This window comes from Ictalurus furcatus, chromosome 4, assembly GCF_023375685.1.
Source record: "Ictalurus furcatus strain D&B chromosome 4, Billie_1.0, whole genome shotgun sequence".
In the NCBI taxonomy this organism is placed as follows: Eukaryota; Metazoa; Chordata; class Actinopteri; order Siluriformes; family Ictaluridae; genus Ictalurus; species Ictalurus furcatus.
The window spans coordinates 32,706,497-32,727,547 of NC_071258.1; the positions used below are offsets into that span (position 1 = coordinate 32,706,497).

General features: G+C 36.1%; 3 protein-coding genes across 3 annotated transcripts; all 3 read left to right on the forward strand.

Annotated features, from left to right (window-relative positions):
* Window positions 1-1,193: 1,193 nt before the first annotated feature.
* Window positions 1,194-4,331, forward strand: LOC128606266 (extracellular calcium-sensing receptor-like). The gene is made up of 4 exons (XM_053622305.1): window positions 1,194-1,484; window positions 1,675-2,466; window positions 2,985-3,042; window positions 3,382-4,331. Exons 1-4 carry the CDS (start codon window positions 1,194-1,196, stop codon window positions 4,287-4,289), a joined length of 2,049 nt encoding a protein of 682 aa, XP_053478280.1. The 3' UTR covers window positions 4,290-4,331.
* A 4,965-nt stretch (window positions 4,332-9,296) lies between these two features.
* LOC128606329 (vomeronasal type-2 receptor 1-like) lies at window positions 9,297-10,794 on the forward strand. Its single transcript, XM_053622364.1, has 2 exons — window positions 9,297-9,821; window positions 9,988-10,794. The coding sequence occupies exons 1-2, from the start codon at window positions 9,480-9,482 to the stop codon at window positions 10,786-10,788; spliced, it is 1,143 nt and encodes a 380-aa protein (XP_053478339.1). The 5' UTR covers window positions 9,297-9,479; the 3' UTR covers window positions 10,789-10,794.
* A 5,929-nt stretch (window positions 10,795-16,723) lies between these two features.
* Window positions 16,724-20,330, forward strand: LOC128607043 (extracellular calcium-sensing receptor). Its single transcript, XM_053623662.1, has 6 exons — window positions 16,724-16,876; window positions 17,003-17,294; window positions 17,452-18,232; window positions 18,395-18,636; window positions 18,826-18,949; window positions 19,152-20,330. The coding sequence occupies exons 1-6, from the start codon at window positions 16,851-16,853 to the stop codon at window positions 20,057-20,059; spliced, it is 2,373 nt and encodes a 790-aa protein (XP_053479637.1). The 5' UTR covers window positions 16,724-16,850; the 3' UTR covers window positions 20,060-20,330.
* The last annotated feature ends 721 nt before the right edge of the window (window positions 20,331-21,051 follow it).

Here is a 21,051-nt window from a genome sequence, read left to right on the forward strand (position 1 = left end):
CTCATTGAATGTTTTTTCTTTATTGCACCATTCTGAGTAAACTCTAGAAAATGCTGTGCATGAAAATCTCTTAGCAGTTATAGAAATACTCAAACTCTCCAAAATCTCCAAAATAATGCATTACCCATTTGTGCCCCATTTACTCTTAGAAACTAGTTACTTTATAAATTAATTTGCCTGTCTAGCCTATCTTCAGTTGGCTTTTGTCAGTTGCAATGGAAACAAAACCAAAAATAAATTAAAAAACGTGTTTTTTTTTTTGTTGTTGTTTTTTTTAATTATATGATATATAGAAAGAAGCATAAACCTATATCAGCATGTATTTAATGAAGAAAGCATAAGTATACTGAATTAGGCAATATAAGAAATATCCATGACAACAAAGGGTTAAGAAAAAGATTGAAAAATTAGCAAGGTCATATTGCACATAACACAACTAAACTGGTAGTAAGGCATTCTGCACCTGACCTGACAGAAGGTTCTCCTTAGCACATCATTTACACAATGGCATTGGAAAATTAAGAAAGGTCACATTATTATTATTATTATTATTATTATTATTATTATTATTATTATTATTATTATTATGAAGTTCAGATTATTCTACATGAGAACCCCCCCCCCACGAAAAAAATAAAAATAAAATAAAAATAGCTAATGTGCCAAACATACAGAGATAAAGGCCCATTTATATTAGAAGAGAAATGCCACGCCTTCTTTGGCTGTGACCCACATGTATAACTTTACCATGGAGGATTTACATTTTCTTCTATATAAATACCACCTATTCTTTCTGTGCAGTTAGCTGAGAGATCAGACCATATATTATAGGTTTTTCTTTTCTCTAAAGCTGGATAGCTAGATGGAGTCAATATTTATTATTTTTCATATGGCAATGGCCATCATCAATTCATATACTGCACAAGAGACTTGTAGTCTGCGTGGAGAGCCTGCATACCCACAGCTATGGAAGGATGGTGATATATTAGTTGGAGCAATTTTCCCCTTCCATTTTAAATGGGAGATCACAGACTTGTCCTATTTGTTTATGCCATCTGTGAAGTGCACAAGGTAAGCAGTGTAAACTTTAAGTGAAATATTATAATTAATTACTAATGATACCAACTGTAATTATATCAAATACCTTATTCTGTAAATAATGTTAATGTTTTTCTATCTGATTTTGAACAAGAATGGAATTCAGAGCTTTCCAGTATTCGCAGACCTTGATCTATGCAATAGAGGAGATCAACAACAGTTCGTCTTTACTGCCTGGAGTCTCACTGGGCTATAAGATCTTTGATACTTGTGGTTCTGCAACACAGGGGGTCAAAGTAGCAATGACTCTTGTGAATGGAAATGAGAACTCAGTTTCAGATCAGATCTGCACAAAGCCAGCTCATGTGCAAGCCATAATAGGAGAGACATTTTCATCAGTGTCCATGGCTATAGCAAAGAGTATTGGACCTTTCAGCATCCCCTTAGTAAGAATTAATGCATTTTTTATTATGACTATGATTATAATTATTTCCAAAATGATTATGATAATTATTCTAAAGGTGAGATGATATAAAGACATTTTATAACTCATTTAATACTCATGATATTATTTCACAGTATGAAAAATACTGACTGACTGTTATTCCTGATATAAGTATTTAAATCTAATTTTAGATAAGTTACCATTCTACCTGTGAGTGTCTGAGTGATAAAAGGAAATATCCCTCATTTCTGCGCACTATTCCCAGTGATTATTACCAGACCATAGCACTTGCAGAGTTGGTCAAAAACTTTGGCTGGACCTGGGTGGGAGCAATAAAAAGAGATGATGACTATGGTAACAGTGGAATGGCTGCATTTATTAAAATTGCAGAACAACTGGGTATATGTGTAGAATATTCCCTTCCATTTTTTATAACATATTCAAAAGAAAGAGTCTTGAGAATTGTTGAGCAAATTAAAAGCGCTACTTCTCGAGTGATAGTGGGATTTGTCACTCCCCGGGAATTTGAGATTTTATTTCAAGTATTTGCTGAACACAACATCACTGGATACCAGTGGGTGGGAACTGAGGGATGGATTGCTGATCCAGTAGCAGCCACACTGGATAAGTACAATATATTGCAAGGAGCTATAGGGCTAGCTATTCCCAAAACAACGGTAACAGGTCTGAAGGACTTCATTCTAGATGTAAAACCACTGAAATCAGTAGGCAGTGCCATTTTTACAAAATTCTGGGAGGCTTTGTTTACCTGTACATATAGAGGACAGAATAATTCAGTGGGCATGCCAATGTGCACAGGTGAAGAGAAACTGTCTGAAGTGATAAACACCTTCACTGACATGTCCATGATGCCCATTTTCAATAATGTATATAAAGGAGTGTATGCCATTGCCCATACACTCCATGAACTTCTTGGCTGCAAACAAACATGTCCTACAAAGACGCAGCCTGATCCTTTCACAGTAAGTTAACAGTATTTTTAAGGGATTGGTATTTTTATCTTTGATATACCAAGCTGCACTCTTTTAAATAAGCAGGCAAAAATGCCCATAACTTTACTTTATTCAATCAGTTTCTAGAACACCTGAAAAAAGTGTGTTTTAAGACAAAAGATGGCGAAGATGTTTACTTTGATGAAAATGGTGATCCTCCTGCAAAATATGAAATAATAAACTGGCAAAAAAGTAAAGAAAGCCAGTATGAATTTGTTACAGTTGGACTTTATGACACCTCAGTTCCTGGTAAGAATCGATTAGCAGTAAATATGGCCTCAATTGTCTGGGCACAAAATACAAATCAAGTGAGTATAAGGAATAAAATTTGAATTGGTGTCAATGGAATTAATTATCGCAGAATGACTTCATAATATAGATCATATTGTAGGTCAAGTAACCACATTTTCTCCTTAAACAAGGTGCCAAAATCTGTATGTAGTGAGAGTTGCCCACCTGGAACAAGGAAAGCTGTGCAGAAAGGAAAGCCCATCTGCTGTTTCGACTGCATACCATGTGCTGCTGGAGAGATCAGTAATATGTCAGGTCTGGAATATTCCTAAAGAAGAAAACTATTATATAACAAATACTACTTCTACTGATAATAATAATAATAATAATAATAATAATAATAATAATAGTAATAATAATGCATTATTATTATTATTATTATTATTATTATTATTATTATTATTATTATTTGTCCGTAACATTCTACAAAATTAGTATGACAATTATGTCAACCTGTTGATTAAAGAGATGACTGTGGTAATGGCAAGAATTTGCAGTTATATTTCTGACATATTAAATTCATTATTTCTTCTATATATTAAATGTTTAACTTGTTTTGTGTGGTTTTTTTTTGTTTTTTTTTCTCTATAACAGATTCAGTTGAATGTGAACGGTGCCAACAAGATTATTGGTCAAATGCAGACAAGAATAAATGTGTAAAGAAGGAAGTTGAATATTTGTCCTATCAGGAAACAATGGGAATTTTGCTAACAGTGGTTTCTATTGGTGGTTCATTGATGACAATAGTAATAGCATTTATATTTTTAAAATATAAAAATACACCAATAGTAAAAGCCAACAACTCTGAACTGAGCTTCCTTCTGCTCTTTTCTCTGACTCTGTGTTTCCTCTGTTCACTTACTTTCATTGGACAGCCCTCTGAGTGGTCCTGTATGCTGCGCCACACAGCATTTGGAATTACCTTTGTCCTTTGCATCTCCTGTGTTCTGGGAAAAACTATAGTGGTGTTAATGGCCTTCAGGGCTACACTTCCAGGCAGTAATGTCATGAAATGGTTTGGGCCTCCACAACAGAGACTCAGTGTACTTGTCTTCACTCTCATACAGGTCCTTATTTGTGTGCTTTGGTTGATGATATCCCCCCCATTCCCTTTCAGAAATCTCATGCACTATAAGGAAAAGATCATTCTTGAATGCAGTTTGGGCTCAACCATAGGTTTCTGGGCTGTGCTGGGTTACATAGGACTTTTAGCACTTTTATGTTTTATTTTAGCTTTTCTAGCTAGGAAGCTTCCAGATAATTTTAATGAAGCTAAATTCATAACATTCAGCATGGTAATGTTCTGTGCAGTTTGGATTGCTTTTATTCCAGCTTATGTCAGTTCTCCTGGAAAATTCACTGTAGCTGTAGAGATATTTGCTATTTTAGCATCAAGCTTTGGTTTACTATTCTGTATCTTTCTTCCAAAGTGTTACATAATCATCCTGAAGCCAGAGAAAAACACTAAAAAACAAATTATGGGAAAAGTGCCTGTTCAATAAGTTAATAGTTTAAATATGCATGATTAATATTGACCAACATGACGCCTGTTATCCAGTGAACACCAAACCTTACTCATGAGGTAATTTATTTATTTATATGTTATGCACTTCAATTGTCATGCAGTAGGACAATATAGCAATGACTGTCAATGTTAACACCAATATTATATACAGTGCCCTCCAGTAATATTGGCGCCCTTGGTAAATATGAGCAGAGACGGCTGTGAAAAATTGTCTTTATTGTTTAACCTTTTGATCTGTTGTTTAAAAAAAAATCACAAAAATACTCTGCTCTCATGGATATCAAACAATTGCAAACACAACACAGGTGTATAAAAAATATCTTTGTTAAATATTGGTGTGCAACAATTATTGACACCCCTGTGAATTCACATTAAAAATATATATTTAAAGTATATTCCCATTGATATTTTACCTTTTTTTTGTACACCTGGGTGATCATGAACAGGAAATTGTCCAACCATAACTTCTTGTTTCACAGGGCTATAAATATGAGGTAACACAGACCAAATTCCTTTAGTCATTCTATTTTATCCAGTGCGGGTTTTCTCTGGGCAGTCCGCACTTTCTTTCACACTTTACATTTTTGGAGAAAATACATGATTGACAGGACCTTCACACAAATTAAATCACAGCATATGTTGGATTGGTCTGGCCCATCCCCCAGCATTTTTTTCTTTCGCAGAGATGTCACTGTTAAGCTAAAAATGGGCTTTTTAAAGAGTTCACCAACAACATACTGTAAGTGGAATGTGAATAACAGAAAAGATGACAGGTTTTACCTACTTTCATTTGAGAACAAGGGTCAGTTACTGTGGGATATTTCAATTTCCTTATTTAGCATTAATATACACAACTGTATGTGTATATAACTACTTTACTTATCTAAGGAAATATAGCTCTCAAGTAATGTAGCACTTAGCTTACTGGTAGATCTGAACAATTATTAAAAACTACATTAGTGCAGTTATAAAACCCTGTCATTCACAAGAATCAGCACAACTCACACCTTGTGTGAGCGACAGGATACACTAGAGTTTGGATTTCATCATTTGGTGTCCATAGCTTAAACTGACACCCTCTTTCTGAAAATACCAAATAGTGACTGGCAAATTCACAATTTGCATGGTTTAGTGTTAAAAGGCTTTTTTCTAAATGATCAAAAACTGTCTGCAGGGACTGAAAATGTTCAGCATAAGTGGAAGTGTCCACGAACACATCTAGAAAGACAGCACAATTGGGTACAGATTGGAGCACACAGCTCCACATAGGCAATTAAATATAGCAGGCCAATTTTGCTTGCCAAAGGCCATCACAAAATACTGGATAAAAGAATCAGGGGTCACAAAGGCAGAAATCTCAGAGGTACGCTCTGTTAAAGGCATTTGGCAATAGCTTTTTAATAAGTGCACCTTATTCACAAATTAAACATTGCCCAAACAATGTATAAAGTCCTTGATCCTGGGCAAAGGATAGGAGTCAGGAACAGTGTTAGCCTTCACTTTCCAGTAATTTGTGATCAAACAAACAAAAAAATAGGTCCCCCACCCCACTTTTTGAAAGTCAAAGATACTGCTCCTATGTAGGCTGGTTGGCAAAGCCCTGGAAGTGTGTTCATTATTACGTGTGGAACAAAGTCTGGATTATTATAAGGTAGATGGCTTTTCAAAGCACTCCTTCAGTATCTCTGAGCCTATACAACCATTGCTTTATTTAAATCAATAGTTTTGCTTTATTTAAAACATTCACTAACAGTTTCCCTTCCCACACACATTTTATAGGACTTCTTCTTTCACTGCTATACCTGTAGTTTTCACATGTTAACAGAGAAAAAGAGGTCCCTGCCATTGTCTTTCCTCTGGTCTTTTATAGCCCAATTTCAGGATGTTCCATCCTGTAGCACTTAGAAACTCAGCCTGGTGATGGCTCAACCAAGGGCGAGGGAAGACAGACAGACAGACAGACAGACAGACAATACAAAGGGCATAATACAAATGGTTCCGTAATAACTGTCCACTGTGTTTCTTGAAGAATATATTTAAATAAAATACAGTATGGATTTCAGCACTGATATCATTGTGCTGCTGCATTTGCATTTAACTTTTATTAAAGAATTTGTGGAAGATTCCTGTCCATTTGTCCTGATATTTAGCTCCCCATTATACTACACTACATATTATTATTGCAAGCAGTGCAGTTGGACCCTGCCTCAGTCATTAACATCATTATGTAATGCAAACAACACAGATGTTTAGAAGATTCACTATACGCTATAATCACAGTTGTACTGAATGGGATTAATGAACTGGGAACATTAATGGGATTAATGTTAAGGACACAGAGACAGGGGGAACCAAATGCAGAACACATACACGGGGATGCAAGGTGAAATGGGTTTTATTATTAACAAAAGTGAGGGAGTGAGGGTGTGGAAAAGGTGAGATGAATTAGGGCGGCCGAGGTCAGGATTCGAGCTCGGGTCTGTAGTGTGAGGGGGAGGGAGAGCGAGACAGAGCGTGAGCAGGCTTGAGTGTTGTCAAGGTCGTGAGAGCTGAGTGCAGAGCTAGTGAGCTACGAGGGAGGCAGTTGGTGCTGGGTGTAGCAGGAAGTGAGCAGAGGGTGATCAGACAGATAGCTTGAGTGGTGGACCTGGAACATGAGGAAAACACAGTGAGCACAGGGTAACACGATGAGGGAAAACACTAAACAATAACATGGAAAGCAATTGTGAGTAGAGCCAGAATTGGACGCCAGAACAATCTGGCGAGAAGTGACTGAATAACCGGGGTTTATATACGCTGCTGATGAGGTGGGTGGATGAGAAGCAGGTGAAGCAATCATCCAGCAGTGGAGCGCCAGGCCCAGGGACAAACACAGACGCACACACAAACAGAAACAAAAGGGAAAGAAAACACTGGAAATATGGGTAAGGGGAAAAAAAACAGGGAAATATATGGGACTCTGACACGGACCATGACAGAATGATGAGGGATTTGCAGCAAAAGCATCACATTATCTATCCATGCTGTAATATGTTCTAAAAATAAATAAAACAACAACAACAACAACAAAAACCCTGCTTTTTAGAATGTTCACTTACAGAGCTGGCTCAAAGTATTTAACTCACTTGTGAATGACACATAATTACACAAAGAAACAGTTTTGGAGGAACTATGCTCAATATGGAGATAAGTGAAAAGTGCAATTGTAACAGCCCTATGGCTGTTATGCCCAAAGTGGATGAGTCAGTCCAGTTCTGAAAACTCAACGCAATGTCTAATTTATTGAATTTATTACATGCCAAGCATCAGACAGAGTGATCAGTTAGACACTGCAGGTCAGCACTGGATTTGGCTAAGAGATTTTTAGCTCCTCTCACTTCCAACATCCAATAAAATGTGGCCTTTCCTAATCCATTTGGGTTATACCAATTTATGTGTCACCTTTAAGTGCAGAAGGAGAATATGGGTGTCAAATAGGACAAGTAGGTATGTCAATGCATTCTTGCTCATTTTGTGGTGCAAAATGAAGGCAAGCTAACAAAAGACAATACACACTCATCATCCAATTTATTAGATTATTAATGTATTAATTATTTATTTACACTTGCTCATTTATGCAATTATCCAGTCATATTTCTGACTGTGATGATAGCATGGTTATTAGTGCCAGAAGGTTGGTTTGAGCATTTCAGAAAGTGCTGGGATGTAGAGTCTAGAGTCTCTAGTGTTTAAACAGAATGGTTGCCACATGCCCATTTTCTTTTACATTTTCTGTTTTATATAGTTCTGCAAACTACACATTAAACGCAACTGAAATTCAACTAGAAGTAAAGTTCTTCACCTAACTCTACATTTATAACCCATTTCAGAATGCTAGTTACAGATGTAACTGTTGTTCTATGAACACAATGTCTAAGCCCTGAAAGTTCTCTCGTGTGCGTGCATTCATGAGCTGAGACCTTCAACAAAGTCACAAAGTTGCATTGATTAATTATTTGCTACACTCATCATGGGACATCAGGGTAGTGTCCAGCCCATTTGAGAAAATCAAAGAAAAACATTGCTGCCAAATTTTAATGACATTTAAGTTTGAAACAGAAAATGCTAATTATCACTTTGATTATCAGCATCATCATCTGAGGTAAAAGTCACTCATCGCTTCTAACTGACTGAAGTCTCATTTCTTGACTCAAATGCTCTCTGTGCATTCTGACAAATATATATATATATATATATATATATATATATATATATATATATATATATATATATAGTGAGGAAATATTAATTGTTTAATTCAGTCAGTTTTGTTATGTTGGCTAAATTTATTGTTATTAACAACTTTTATGTTATGCATGTGTTTGTATGTGAAATGTCAGGTCCTTGCCAGGTCCCCTTAAGGGATGTCAAAAAAACGGTCTCTCCAGATTATTCTACCCAACACAAATTTTTATCCACAATAACAAATTTAATATTAACAAAATAATTAATTCAATATTTATGTAAAATAGTTTAAAAATACTTGAAAGAAAACAGAGGACACAAGAAACCACCAAAGTAAACACCTAGAGGTAAAAAAAAAAAAACATAAGACTAAATATGATCTGATCTCTCAACTCAGTGAACAGAAATAATGTATGATATGTATATGGAAGGAAATGCTAATGCTCCACAGCGAAGTAAATCATGTGGATCACAGCCAAAGAAGGCCCACTTCTTTCAGATTAGAAATGTCACGCCTTCTTTGGCTGTGATCCACATGTTTAACTATGGAGCATTAGCATTTCCTTCCATATAAATATCATACATTCATTTTCTCTCATCATTTTCTCTCAATATCCCTTCTGTAGAGCTTCTAGAGCTGGATAGCTAGATGGAGTCTATCTTTACTCTCTTGCATATAGTAATAGCTATCGTGAATTCTTCCATTGGCCAAGAGATTACTTGTAGCCTGCATGGAGAACATGCATACCCACAGCTTTGGAAGGATGGTAATATCATAATTGGAGGTATTTTCCCTTTCCATAAACGATGGGAGATCACTGACTCTTCCTATTCGGTCATACCTACTATAAATTGCATGAGGTAAGTAACATATACATTAAGGGAAATAATATAATAAATCATAACCAACAATTGCCAATAATGTAAGTAGTAGTTTTGACATATGCAGAAAAATGCACATGAATATGTATTTCTATCTGATTTTTTAACAAGTGTGGATGTCAGAGCATTCCAGTATTCACAGACATTGATCTTTGCAATAGAGGAGATCAACAACAGTTCTTCTTTACTACCTGGAGTCTCCCTGGGCTTTAAAATATTTGACACCTGTAATTCTGCAGCACTGGGGGTGAAAGGAGCAATGATACTTTTGAATGGAAATGAGAATTCCGTTTCAGATCAGATCTGCACAAAACCAGCCCAGGTACAAGCCATAATAGGAGAGACATATTCATCTGTGTCCATGGCTATTGCAAAAAGTATTGGACCTTTCAGCGTGCCCTTAGTAAGAAATTATTTATTTATTTCTTTGTTTGTTTTAAAAATAAATTTCTTCTGAAGGTGAGAAGATAGAAAGGCATGTGTAGCTCATTTATAGATAACAACATTATGTGATAGGAGCAAAAATACTGATCGTCATGCATGGTATAACTATGTGAATCTAATTTTAGATCAGTTACTATTCTACCTGCGAGTGTCTGAGTGATAAAAGGAAATATCCCTCATTTCTGCGCACTATTCCCAGTGATTATTACCAGAGCAGAGCACTTGCAGAGATGGTCAAGCACTTTGGCTGGACCTGGGTGGGAGCAATAAGAAGAGATGATGACTATGGAAATAATGGGATGGCCGCATTTACTAACATTGCTGAACAACTGGGAATATGTTTAGAATATTCCCTTCCATTTTTTAGAACCTACTCACAAGAAAAAGTGTTGAGAATCGTTGAGCAAATTAAAAGCTCCACTTCACGAGTGATAGTGGGATTTGTCACTCCCTGGGACCTGGAGATTTTACTCCAAGTATTTTCTGAGCACAACATCACGGGATACCAGTGGGTGGGAAGTGAGGCATGGATTGCTGATTTAATAGCAGCTACTTTGGATAAGTCCAACATACTGCAAGGAGCCATAGGGCTAGCTATTCCAAAAGCAACAGTAACAGGTTTGAAGGACTTCATTCTAGATATAAAACCATTGAAAGCTGTCGGCAGTGCCATTTTTGCAGAATTATGGGAGGCTCTGTTTACTTGTACACATACAGTACAGAATAACTCAGAGAACATACCAGCCTGCACAGGAGAAGAGAAACTGTCTGAAGTGGAAAACGACTTCATTGACATGTCCTTGATGCCTATTTTCAGTAATGTGTATAAAGGAGTATATGCCATTGCCCATACACTGCATGAACTTCTTGGCTGCAAACAAACATGTCCTGTAAAGAAGCAGCCCGATCCTAATACAGTAAGATAACAGTAATTTCAAGACATCCTGTATTTGAAAGCTTTAATATACACAAGCTGTATTAATATAAAACCAGACAACCGTTCACATATTTTGCAAAATGCATTTTTACATGTTATTTGTATAACAATGTCACAAATCAGATTGATAGACAGCTTTATATATATTTATATTTAGACACAACAGAATACTGATTTTTACTTTTTCCCCCATAAGTTTTTAGAACACCTCAGAAAGGTGCGTTTCAAGACAAAGGAAGGTGAAGAAGTTTATTTTGATAAAAATGGTGATCCTCTGGCAAGATATGAAGTAATAAATTGGCAAAAATCTAAAGAACACCAATATGAGTTTGTCACAGTTGGACTTTATGACTCCTCTTTTCCTGCTGAGGATCGATTAGCAGTAAATATGGCCTCGATTGTTTGGGCACAAAATTTAAATCAAGTAAGTATTTGGAGAAATATGACTTATCTGTATGATACATGTATGATACATTGTTATGTGTATGTTAGGGTGTTCTTATGTTGTGTATTTCAAGTAGTTAGTTCAATTCAATAACCTTTTTGCCCTTGGTGTATCTATTTTTATTGCTTAACTAATGTTTTATGAAAACGTCATTTAAGAAAATATTTCACAAAATGAAACTTTTTCCTTGGTCATAGGTGCCAAAATCCATATGCAGCGAGAGCTGCCCCCCTGGCACAAGAAAGGCTGTGCAGAAAGGAAAGCCTATCTGCTGTTTTGACTGCATACCATGTGCTGACGGAGAGATCAGTAATATGTCAGGTACAAAAATTATCTAAAACAAACAAACAAAAAAGAATAATGTATGTACATTTTAATAATACTATATATAATATATAGTAGTTGCCTGTATTATACATGTCAACAATTCTGACAATGGCAAAAAATTTGGCTTATTAAATTTAAATAAATTTTACTCAGTATGTGTTTCTGATTCTTTTTTTGTTCTCTCTCTCTCTCTCTCTCTCTCTCTCTCTCTCTCTCTCTGATAGATTCTATTAAATGTGAACAATGCCAGCAAGATTACTGGTCAAATCCAGACAAAGATAAATGTGTAAAGAAGGAAATTGAATATTTGTCATATGAAGAAACTATGGGGATTTTGTTAACAGCAGTGTCCATTACTGGTGCAGTTATGACAATGTTAATCGGAATCATATTCTTTAGATATAAAAATACCCCAATAGTCAAAGCAAACAACTCTGAACTGAGCTTCCTGCTGCTCTTTTCTCTGACTCTGTGTTTCCTCTGTTCACTCACTTTCATTGGCCGGCCTTCTGATTGGTCCTGTATGCTGCGCCACACAGCGTTTGGGATCACCTTCGTCCTCTGTATCTCCTGTGTACTGGGAAAAACTATAGTGGTGTTAATGGCCTTCAGGGCTACACTTCCAGGCAGTAATGTCATGAAATGGTTTGGGCCTCCACAACAGAGACTCAGTGTACTTGTCTTCACTCTCATACAGGTTCTCATTTGTGTGCTTTGGTTGATGATATCCCCCCCATTCCCTTTCAGAAATCTATTGCACTATAAGGAAAAGATCATTCTTGAATGCAGTTTAGGCTCAAACATAGGTTTCTGGGCTGTGCTGGGTTACATAGGACTTTTAGCACTTTTGTGTTTCATTTTAGCTTTTCTGGCTAGAAAGCTTCCGGATAATTTTAATGAAGCTAAATTCATCACATTTAGCATGCTAATGTTCTGTGCAGTTTGGATTACTTTTATTCCAGCTTATGTCAGCTCTCCTGGAAAATTCACTGTAGCTGTGGAGATATTTGCTATTTTAGCATCAAGCTTTGGTTTACTATTCTGTATCTTTCTTCCAAAGTGTTACATAATCATCTTGAAGCCAGAGAAAAACACTAAAAAGCAAATTATGGGAAAATGACAATTATCATGATATGTACAGTGGTGCCCAAAAATCTGAAACCATTACTGAAAAAGCTTCTATTTTGCATTCCTATTTTCAAATTGAATACACAAATTTGTATTTGTCATTACAAAGTATATTGACAGCAACTTAGAGAATATTTGAAATATTTACATGAAAGCTAAATGGTTTTTAGCATTTGGTATGTTTTTGTAGTTTTTGTATAGAATTTGTAGTAGTTTTTGCTTTAGTGTCAGTATGCACTCAAGCTTCACTTCACCAGTTTGTGGAAAATTTTATGATTTATCGGACTGTTGTCTGAACACATGCTTCAGTAGAAGCGATTAGGCATGAAGAAAATCTGACCTTTTGTACAAAGCAGTTAACATAGTCAATATCAGAAATTTGCTTAAGTTTAAACAGGGACCTATAAATAATGCAGATTCTTGAATATTAAATATTCATGACATTTAACATTTACTTTCTTTGTTTTGATATTTAAAAATTCGAAAACCTTCTGTGTATTTCCAATTTTATATGAAAATAGAATCCTAGATTTTCAGTGTGGTCTCAGACATTTTTACCCCACTGCATATGCTATATAGATGCTCAAAACATTCAACAAAGCAGAGATGCCAAACAAACAAACAAATAAATAAATAAATTTTCCATTATACATAAACAGTGGAGACTTGTGGCTTGTAATTTTGTAGCTGCATTAAAATATTTGCATGAGTCACATTTTGGTTGCATGCAGTAGTAACCTAGTTATTTAAGGAATATTCAAAGCTCACAAAATCCAGGAACATTCATTATCTTACCATTGTCCATATTTTTACTTTACATTACACTATAAAAGTCACGCTTGAGAATGCAGTAATTAACATTTGTTACCCAACTATATAAGAAAGACAGATCCTTACTAACAGAAGTTAAGCTTGTTTTCCTGTTTATGTCATATCAACAGTCAGTCTGAATGGGTATTTGCTGATTTTTATGGGAAACTGTTTGGTTCTGTGTTATAGTGGCATGAGTTGCCACCTTACTGTTTAAGGATCCCCATTTCAGTCAAACAGCAAACTTGTGCTGAGGTTACTGTTTGGGTGGAGTTTCACATGTTCTCGCTTGTGTCACATTTGTCTTTGTGGGCTCTGACTTCTCTGGTTTTCTTCCACCTCCCTTTGTCTATAAGTGGACTGGCTACTCTAAATTGCCCCAGGTATGAATGAATGTGTTAATGTATGTGTCTACGTGGTCACAATGGACAGGAGTGTTCACAGGATAGGCTCCAAATCCACCATGACTCTGAACAGGATAAAGCAGTTTTGGAACATGAACAAATGAACGAACGAACAAACGAGTATATAAATATACTCAGCAAAAAAGAAACATCCCTTTTTCAGGAGACTGTATTTTACAGATAATTTTGTAAAATCCAAAAAAGCTTTACAGATCTTTGTTGGAAAGAGTTTAAACAATGTTTTTCATGCTTCTTCAATGAACCATAAACAATTATTGCACATGCACCTGTGAAACAGTCCTTAAGGCACGAACAGTTTACAGGCAGAAGGCAATTATGTTTACAATTACTTAGGACACTAAATAGACCTTTCTACTGACTCTGAAAAACACCAGAAGAAAGATGCCTAGTTTGCCTGCTCACCTGCGTGAACATGCTGTAGGCGTGCTGCAGGGAGGCATGAGGACTGCAGATGTGTCCAGAGCAATAAACTGTAATGCCTGTAATGTAAGACGCTTAAGACAGTGTTACAGGGAGACAGGAAGGACAGCTGATCGTTCTCTCAGTGGAAAATTACATATAACCATGTGACCCCCAGACATGATGGAGAACTTGCAAATGCCTTGGAGGAAGAGTGGAGTAACATCTCACAGCAAGAACTGACAAATCTGGTGCAGTCCAGGAGGATGAGATGCACGGTAGTACTTAAAGCAGCCGGAGGCCACTAGATACTGACTGTTAATTTTGATATTGATCCCCCCCCCTTATTCAGGGACTCATTATAACTTTTCTGTTCATCAAGTTGTCTCAGTTGTTGAATGTTTTTATGTTAATACAAATACTTATGCATGTTAAGAAATTTGCTGGAAATAAAAGCAGTTGAATGTGAGAGGACGTTTCTTTTTTGCTGAGTATATATGGAAAAAGAAAAATGATCAGGGAACTTATAACATCCTGTTTTTCATATACTGTCTTGTTTATTTGATCATTGCATATTTTGTATTATGTAACTACTAACCCTTTTACTTGTGTTTTAGTTGTTGTAAAATGGCTTGCACTTGACTGTAGCATAAATTCTGTGATATGATGAATGGTGAATGGCTTCCTATCAAAAGGTGTGCACCTGGGTTTGCAGGTCCTGCAATCTAATATTTCTAACTGCTACCCAGGCTAATAGGGAGATGAAAGAGATCAAACTGTCAAACAGTTTGAATTTTTACAAGAAATAGAAATTGCAGTGCAATAATTTAATGTACAGTGGGCAAAGGGCTGTTTAATTTCTGCTTGTGACTGCAGCAAGCAGTGGAACCTGGAAAGCAAAATCTGCTGTGATTATTTGTCTGACAAATGCTGCTGGTGTTTACCCATTTTGTTGCTATGGGTGGCTGAAAGTGAAACACTATTATTTTGGACTGGTGGAGGAAACCAGAGTACCTGGAGGAAACCCCAAAAGCATGGGGAGAACACACAAACTCCATGCACACAACACAGAGGCAAGAATCTAAGCTTCATAAATGATTGGCAAAGACAATGGTAAAATGGTTTGATAATGTTCACTGGTGGAATACAGGGGCAGCAAGAGTACAGTGATTAGGGAGCAGTGGTCAATTGTGGATGTGTGCAAAATTAAAGTTGGTTGCAATAACACAGCATATCCTGACAGACTCAGAATACATTATCATAATCCACAGCATAAATCAAAGCACAGTAAGGAAGGGTCAATTAATAAATTACAAAATAAATTATTAATCATTCATTAATTAAGCTTTTATTAAATATAATTTGCAAAGAGTATACAGTAATTAGTATCAGAATTATTTTAATCGAATGACTTTTGCAGTAATCGCAGTATGTTTGTTCCGTAGATATAAAAGCTGGACAGAAGTCAGTCGTCTGTTTTGGAGAAGTTGGATAAGTCGATCTCTTTCCATCTTCCATTCATTGAGTGTGAGGTGGAATTGTGACCATTTCATCTTTTGTCTCATGTATGATGCTGCAGGCTGCACCATTTATTTCTATTCTGCACATTGACACCTCCTTGTCTGCCTTAACTGCCCATCAAAATAATCTCTGTCAAGTCTTCTTTCCTTTAAAAACAAAAACAACCTGCAAGACCGCAGTATGAAATTCTAGTATTGGCTCCTTAAGATGAATTACTTTGTTCTATTTCTCATTCTTTTCCAGCCTAATGAGGATCAACAACTCTTTTTCTGAGGTCCTCAGAAATTTCCACATCCTTTTGCCACTCAGATATGTAATATTACAATATGTAATATATACACATTGTATATACATACACAGTGTTTGTGTGTTTGTGTGTGTGTGAGAGAGAGAAAGAGAGAGAGAGAAAGAGAGAGAGAGAGAGAGAGAGAGATATTTCTGACCCAGGACAATATATCTTTCATAAATGTCAAATATGTATGTTACATAGTTTATATATGTATACCCGCAATAAATGTTTAATAAAAATAAAATAAAAAATAAAAAAAACACACAGAAAACCTCACAAAGAAAGAAAAAAATACTCAGAGGAAAAACAGGCTAAATGACATCAAGGCCCATTTCATTCAGATTAGAAACATGTCACACCTCCTGTGGCTGTGTATATATATATGTAAATTTACCATGGATATATAAATACCATAGATTATTACTGTTCAGTGAGCCGACAGATCAGACCAAGGGCACATTCATTATTGTTACTCCCTCATTATCTCTTCTGTAGAGGTACTAGAGTGGGATAGATAAATGGAGTCAGTCTTTACTCTCTTTCATATAGTAATGGCCATCATCAATTCTTCCAGGGCCCAGGAAAATTATTGCAGTGTGCGTGGAGAGTCTACATACCCACAACTATGGAAGCATGGTGATATCATAGTTGGAGCAATTTTCCCTTTCCATAGTAAATGGGAGATCACAAACTCATCCTATTCGGTCATGCCACCTGCAATGAACTGCATGAGGTAAGTAATGTTAATGTGAACATTAAGTGGAATAATACAACTAATTATTATCAAACAATTGCCAATAATGCCAACAGCTATGATATACTGAATAAAGTGTATTTCTATTTGATTTTATTTAACAAGTCTGGAATTTAGAGCCCTGCAGTATTCACAGACATTGATCTTTGCAATAGAGGAGATCAACAACAGTTCATCTCTACTGCCTGGGGTCTCACTGGGCTACAAAATCTATGACACCTGTGGTTCTGCATCACTGGGGGTGAAAGTAGCGATGACACTTCTGAATGGAAATGAGAACTCCATCTCAGACCAGACCTGCACAAAGCCAGCCCAGGTGCAAGCTATAATAGGAGAGACATACTCATCTGTGTCTATGGCTATAGCAAAGAGTATTGGACCGTTCAGCATGCCCTTAGTAAGACAATATTAATATCTTTTTTTAATAATATGGCATTTATAACATTAAATGTAAGATGACAGAATGGTATTTTATAACTCATTTATAGCTAATAATGTGTGAAACTCTGAAAAATACTGACTGACTCTTATTTCTGAATCTAATCTCATTTTAGATCAGTTATTATTCTACATGTGAGTGCCTGAGTGATAAAAGGAAATATCCCTCATTTCTGCGCACTATTCCCAGTGATTATTACCAGACCATAGCACTTGCAGAGATGGTCAAGCACTTTGGCTGGACCTGGGTGGGAGCAATAAGAAGAGATGATGACTATGGTAATAATGGGATGGCTGCATTTGCTAAAATTGCAGAACAACTGGGAATATGTTTAGAATATTCCCTTCCATTTTTTAGAACCTACTCACAAGAAAAAGTGTTGAGAATCGTTGAGCAAATTAAAAGCTCCACTTCTCGGGTGATAGTGGGATTTGTCACTCCCTGGGACCTGGAGATTTTGCTTCATGTATTTTCTGAACACAACATCACTGGATACCAGTGGGTGGGAACCGAGGGATGGATTGCTGATCCAGTGGCAGTCACATTGGACAAGTACAACATACTGCAAGGAGCCATAGGGCTAGCTATTCCTAAAACAACAGTAACAGGTCTGAAGGACTTCATTCTAGATGTAAAACCATTAAAATCTGCAGGCAGTGCAATTTTTATGAAATTCTGGGAAGAGATGTTTACTTGTAAATATGGAATACAGAATAATTCAGGGGACATACCAGTGTGCACAGGTGAAGAGAAACTGTCTGACATTGAAAACACCTTCACTGACATGTCCATGATGCCTATTTTCAGTAATGTGTATAAAGGAGTATATGCCATTGCCCATACACTCCATGAACTTCTTGGCTGCAAACAAACATGTCTTACAAAGATGCAGCCTGATCCATTCACTGTGAGTTAAAGAATTTTCAAGGCACATTTTTGAATTTAGGCCATAGTGCTTTGATTGTGATACACATGTATATTATAATAGTAGGCAAAATGTGTATTTTGAAACACATTTTTTCCAATAATTGAATTCAATTCAACATGGAATTTCCTATTTTCCCCCCATCAGTTTCTAGAACACCTCAAAAAGGTACGTTTCAAAACCAAGGAAGGTGAAGATGTTTATTTTGATAAAAATGGTGATCCTCCAGCAAAATATGAAATAATAAATTGGCAAAAAAATAAGGAACACCAATATGAATTTGTCACAGTTGGACTTTATGACTCCTCTGTTGCTGCTCAAGATCGATTAGCGGTAAATATGGCCTCCATTGTCTGGGCACAAAATACAAATCAAGTAAGTATTTGAGGAAATATGTGACTTGCATTCTGTAACAATGTGTTTTTAAATTGTGTTCTTCAGTTACTCAGTTCAGTTATAACTTTTATGCACATGGTATATATGTTTTTAACACTTAAATAATGTTTCATGGAAAAAGCATTTAAGAAAATACTTAATAAAATTAAACATTTGCCTTGGTGATAGATGCCAAAATCCATATGCAGTGAGAGTTGCCTCCCTGGTACAAGGAAAGCTGTACAGAAAGGAAAGCCTATCTGTTGTTTTGACTGCATACCATGTGCTGCTGGAGAGATCAGTAATATCACAGGTACAAAAATGCCTTAAAAAAAAGAGTAAAATCTAATATTGCCTTTTAAAATACTATATCTAAATATATAGTAATATATTCTAATGATACATGTAACAGCAACCTCTCTCTCTCTCTCTCTCTCTCTCTCTCTCTCTCTCTCTCTCTGTGTATGTGTGTGTGTGTGTGTGTGTGTGTGTGTGTGTGTGTGTGTGTGTGTCAGATTCAATTAAATGTGAACAATGCCAGCAAGATTCCTGGTCAAATGCAGACAAAGTTGAATGTGTAAAGAAGGAAATTGAATATCTGTCCTATGAAGAAACTATGGGAATTTTGCTAACAGCAGTGTCCATTATTGGTGCTTTAATGACAATGGTAATAGCAATCGTATTCTATAGATATAAAAATACGCCAATAGTCAAAGCAAACAACTCTGAACTCAGCTTTCTACTGCTATTCTCTCTGACTCTATGTTTCCTTTGTTCACTTACTTTCATTGGCCGGCCTTCTGAGTGGTCCTGTATGCTGCGCCACACAGCATTTGGGATTACATTTGTCCTATGCATTTCCTGTGTTCTGGGAAAGACAATAGTGGTGTTAATGGCCTTCAGGGCTACACTTCCAGGTAGTAATGTCATGAAATGGTTTGGACCTCCACAACAGAGACTCAGTGTTCTTGTCTTCACTCTTATACAGTTCCTTATTTGTGTACTTTGGTTAGCAATATCCCCCCCTTTCCCCTTCAAAAATCTAAAGCACTACAAGGAAAAGATTATTCTAGAATGTCATTTGGGCTCAAACTTAGGTTTCTGGGCTGTGCTTGGTTATATTGGCCTTCTGGCTCTTTTGTGTTTTGTTTTGGCTTTCCTCGCCCGAAAGTTGCCTGATAATTTTAATGAAGCTAAATTCATTACATTCAGTATGCTAATGTTCTGTGCAGTTTGGATAACTTTTATTCCAGCTTATGTGAGTTCTCCTGGAAAATTCACTGTAGCTGTAGAAATATTTGCAATTTTAGCATCAAGCTTTGGCTTGCTGTTTTGTATATTTCTACCAAAGTGTTATATAATCATACTGAAACCAGAGAAGAACACCAAAAAACAAATAATGGGGAAGGTGTCTATTAACTGAGCTAATGTCCATTATTATCATATATACGTAATTACTATGGCCCCAAAACATATATAGCTCACTGAATCTTACAACCATATTTTAGAACATTGGACAGAAAATCAAATTTAAAAATTACATTTAATAGAAAGATGATCTTGACCTTCTATTTGAATTAATAATTTTCCTCTGTAAAACACTATTTTCTAAAGATGTTGGCCTACAATGAAAACATACAAATAAAGATTACCATTTCCACTCCCAGTGGCTCTTACATAAATCTTTTTTTTTTTTTTTTGTGGTTAACATTTTGATATATGATGTTTTATTATTAAAAATATCATACCAAAGGTATCTGCCTATGATATTTACAACACTGATTTATTTAGATCACATATTATATTTAATGAATGTTTGCATAAGTTTCCTTACATCTCCTCCCTACCTTACCTTTGATGTGTGTGTGATACCCTCTCCAAGGTGTATTTTGTTTTGTGTTCAGCATTAAAAAAATACCACTCTATAGAAACATTGAAACTCATAAAAACAGTTTATTTTAACTCATAATAATACTGTCATGCTTTAATCCTTCTCATATCCAAATACCCTATATGCAGATATTATGGAGCTGCATAATTGAATATGAAGAGTAACATGTGAGAGCACTGTTTTGTGCATTTAGCTGTAGTTTTCTACATATCCATAGGGTGTGGCTAATTCCTGCTGTATCTGAAATGTTGTTCATGGCTTTACGTATGGGACATCGCTTCTGTAATTATACACCTAACTTCCTGCCAAGTATTTCTTTATAAATCCCAGTTTCAGTGTGGGAGGTTGCATATGTGCATTCCACACCCATTTTTTGCATACACACCATTTACAAATGAGACCCCAGGTGAGGAAATAGGTTCCCTATAGTGACAAGTTTGTTTGGGATTCTATCCTGTAGGTAGTTATTCCTTCATTCTACCATCTGACAGTTTTAAATGTTGCCCGTGATCAGACAGGTCACT

Bases quoted from the DNA above. Each gene is read 5' to 3' on its own strand.
- LOC128606266 (XM_053622305.1), top strand. From the start codon at position 1,194: ATGGAATTCAGAGCTTTCCAGTATTCGCAGACCTTGATCTATGCAATA. The intron at 2,467-2,984 runs GTAAGTTAACAG...CAGAAAGGAAAG, and splicing joins CGCAGCCTGATCCTTTCACA to CCCATCTGCTGTTTCGACTG. The intron at 3,043-3,381 runs GTCTGGAATATT...TCTCTATAACAG, and splicing joins AGAGATCAGTAATATGTCAG to ATTCAGTTGAATGTGAACGG.
- LOC128606329 (XM_053622364.1), top strand. From the start codon at position 9,480: ATGCAGAAAAATGCACATGAATATGTATTTCTATCTGATTTTTTAACA. The intron at 9,822-9,987 runs GTAAGAAATTAT...ATCTAATTTTAG, and splicing joins GACCTTTCAGCGTGCCCTTA to ATCAGTTACTATTCTACCTG.
- LOC128607043 (XM_053623662.1), top strand. From the start codon at position 16,851: ATGCCACCTGCAATGAACTGCATGAG. The intron at 16,877-17,002 runs GTAAGTAATGTT...TTATTTAACAAG, and splicing joins CCTGCAATGAACTGCATGAG to TCTGGAATTTAGAGCCCTGC. The intron at 17,295-17,451 runs GTAAGACAATAT...ATCTCATTTTAG, and splicing joins GACCGTTCAGCATGCCCTTA to ATCAGTTATTATTCTACATG.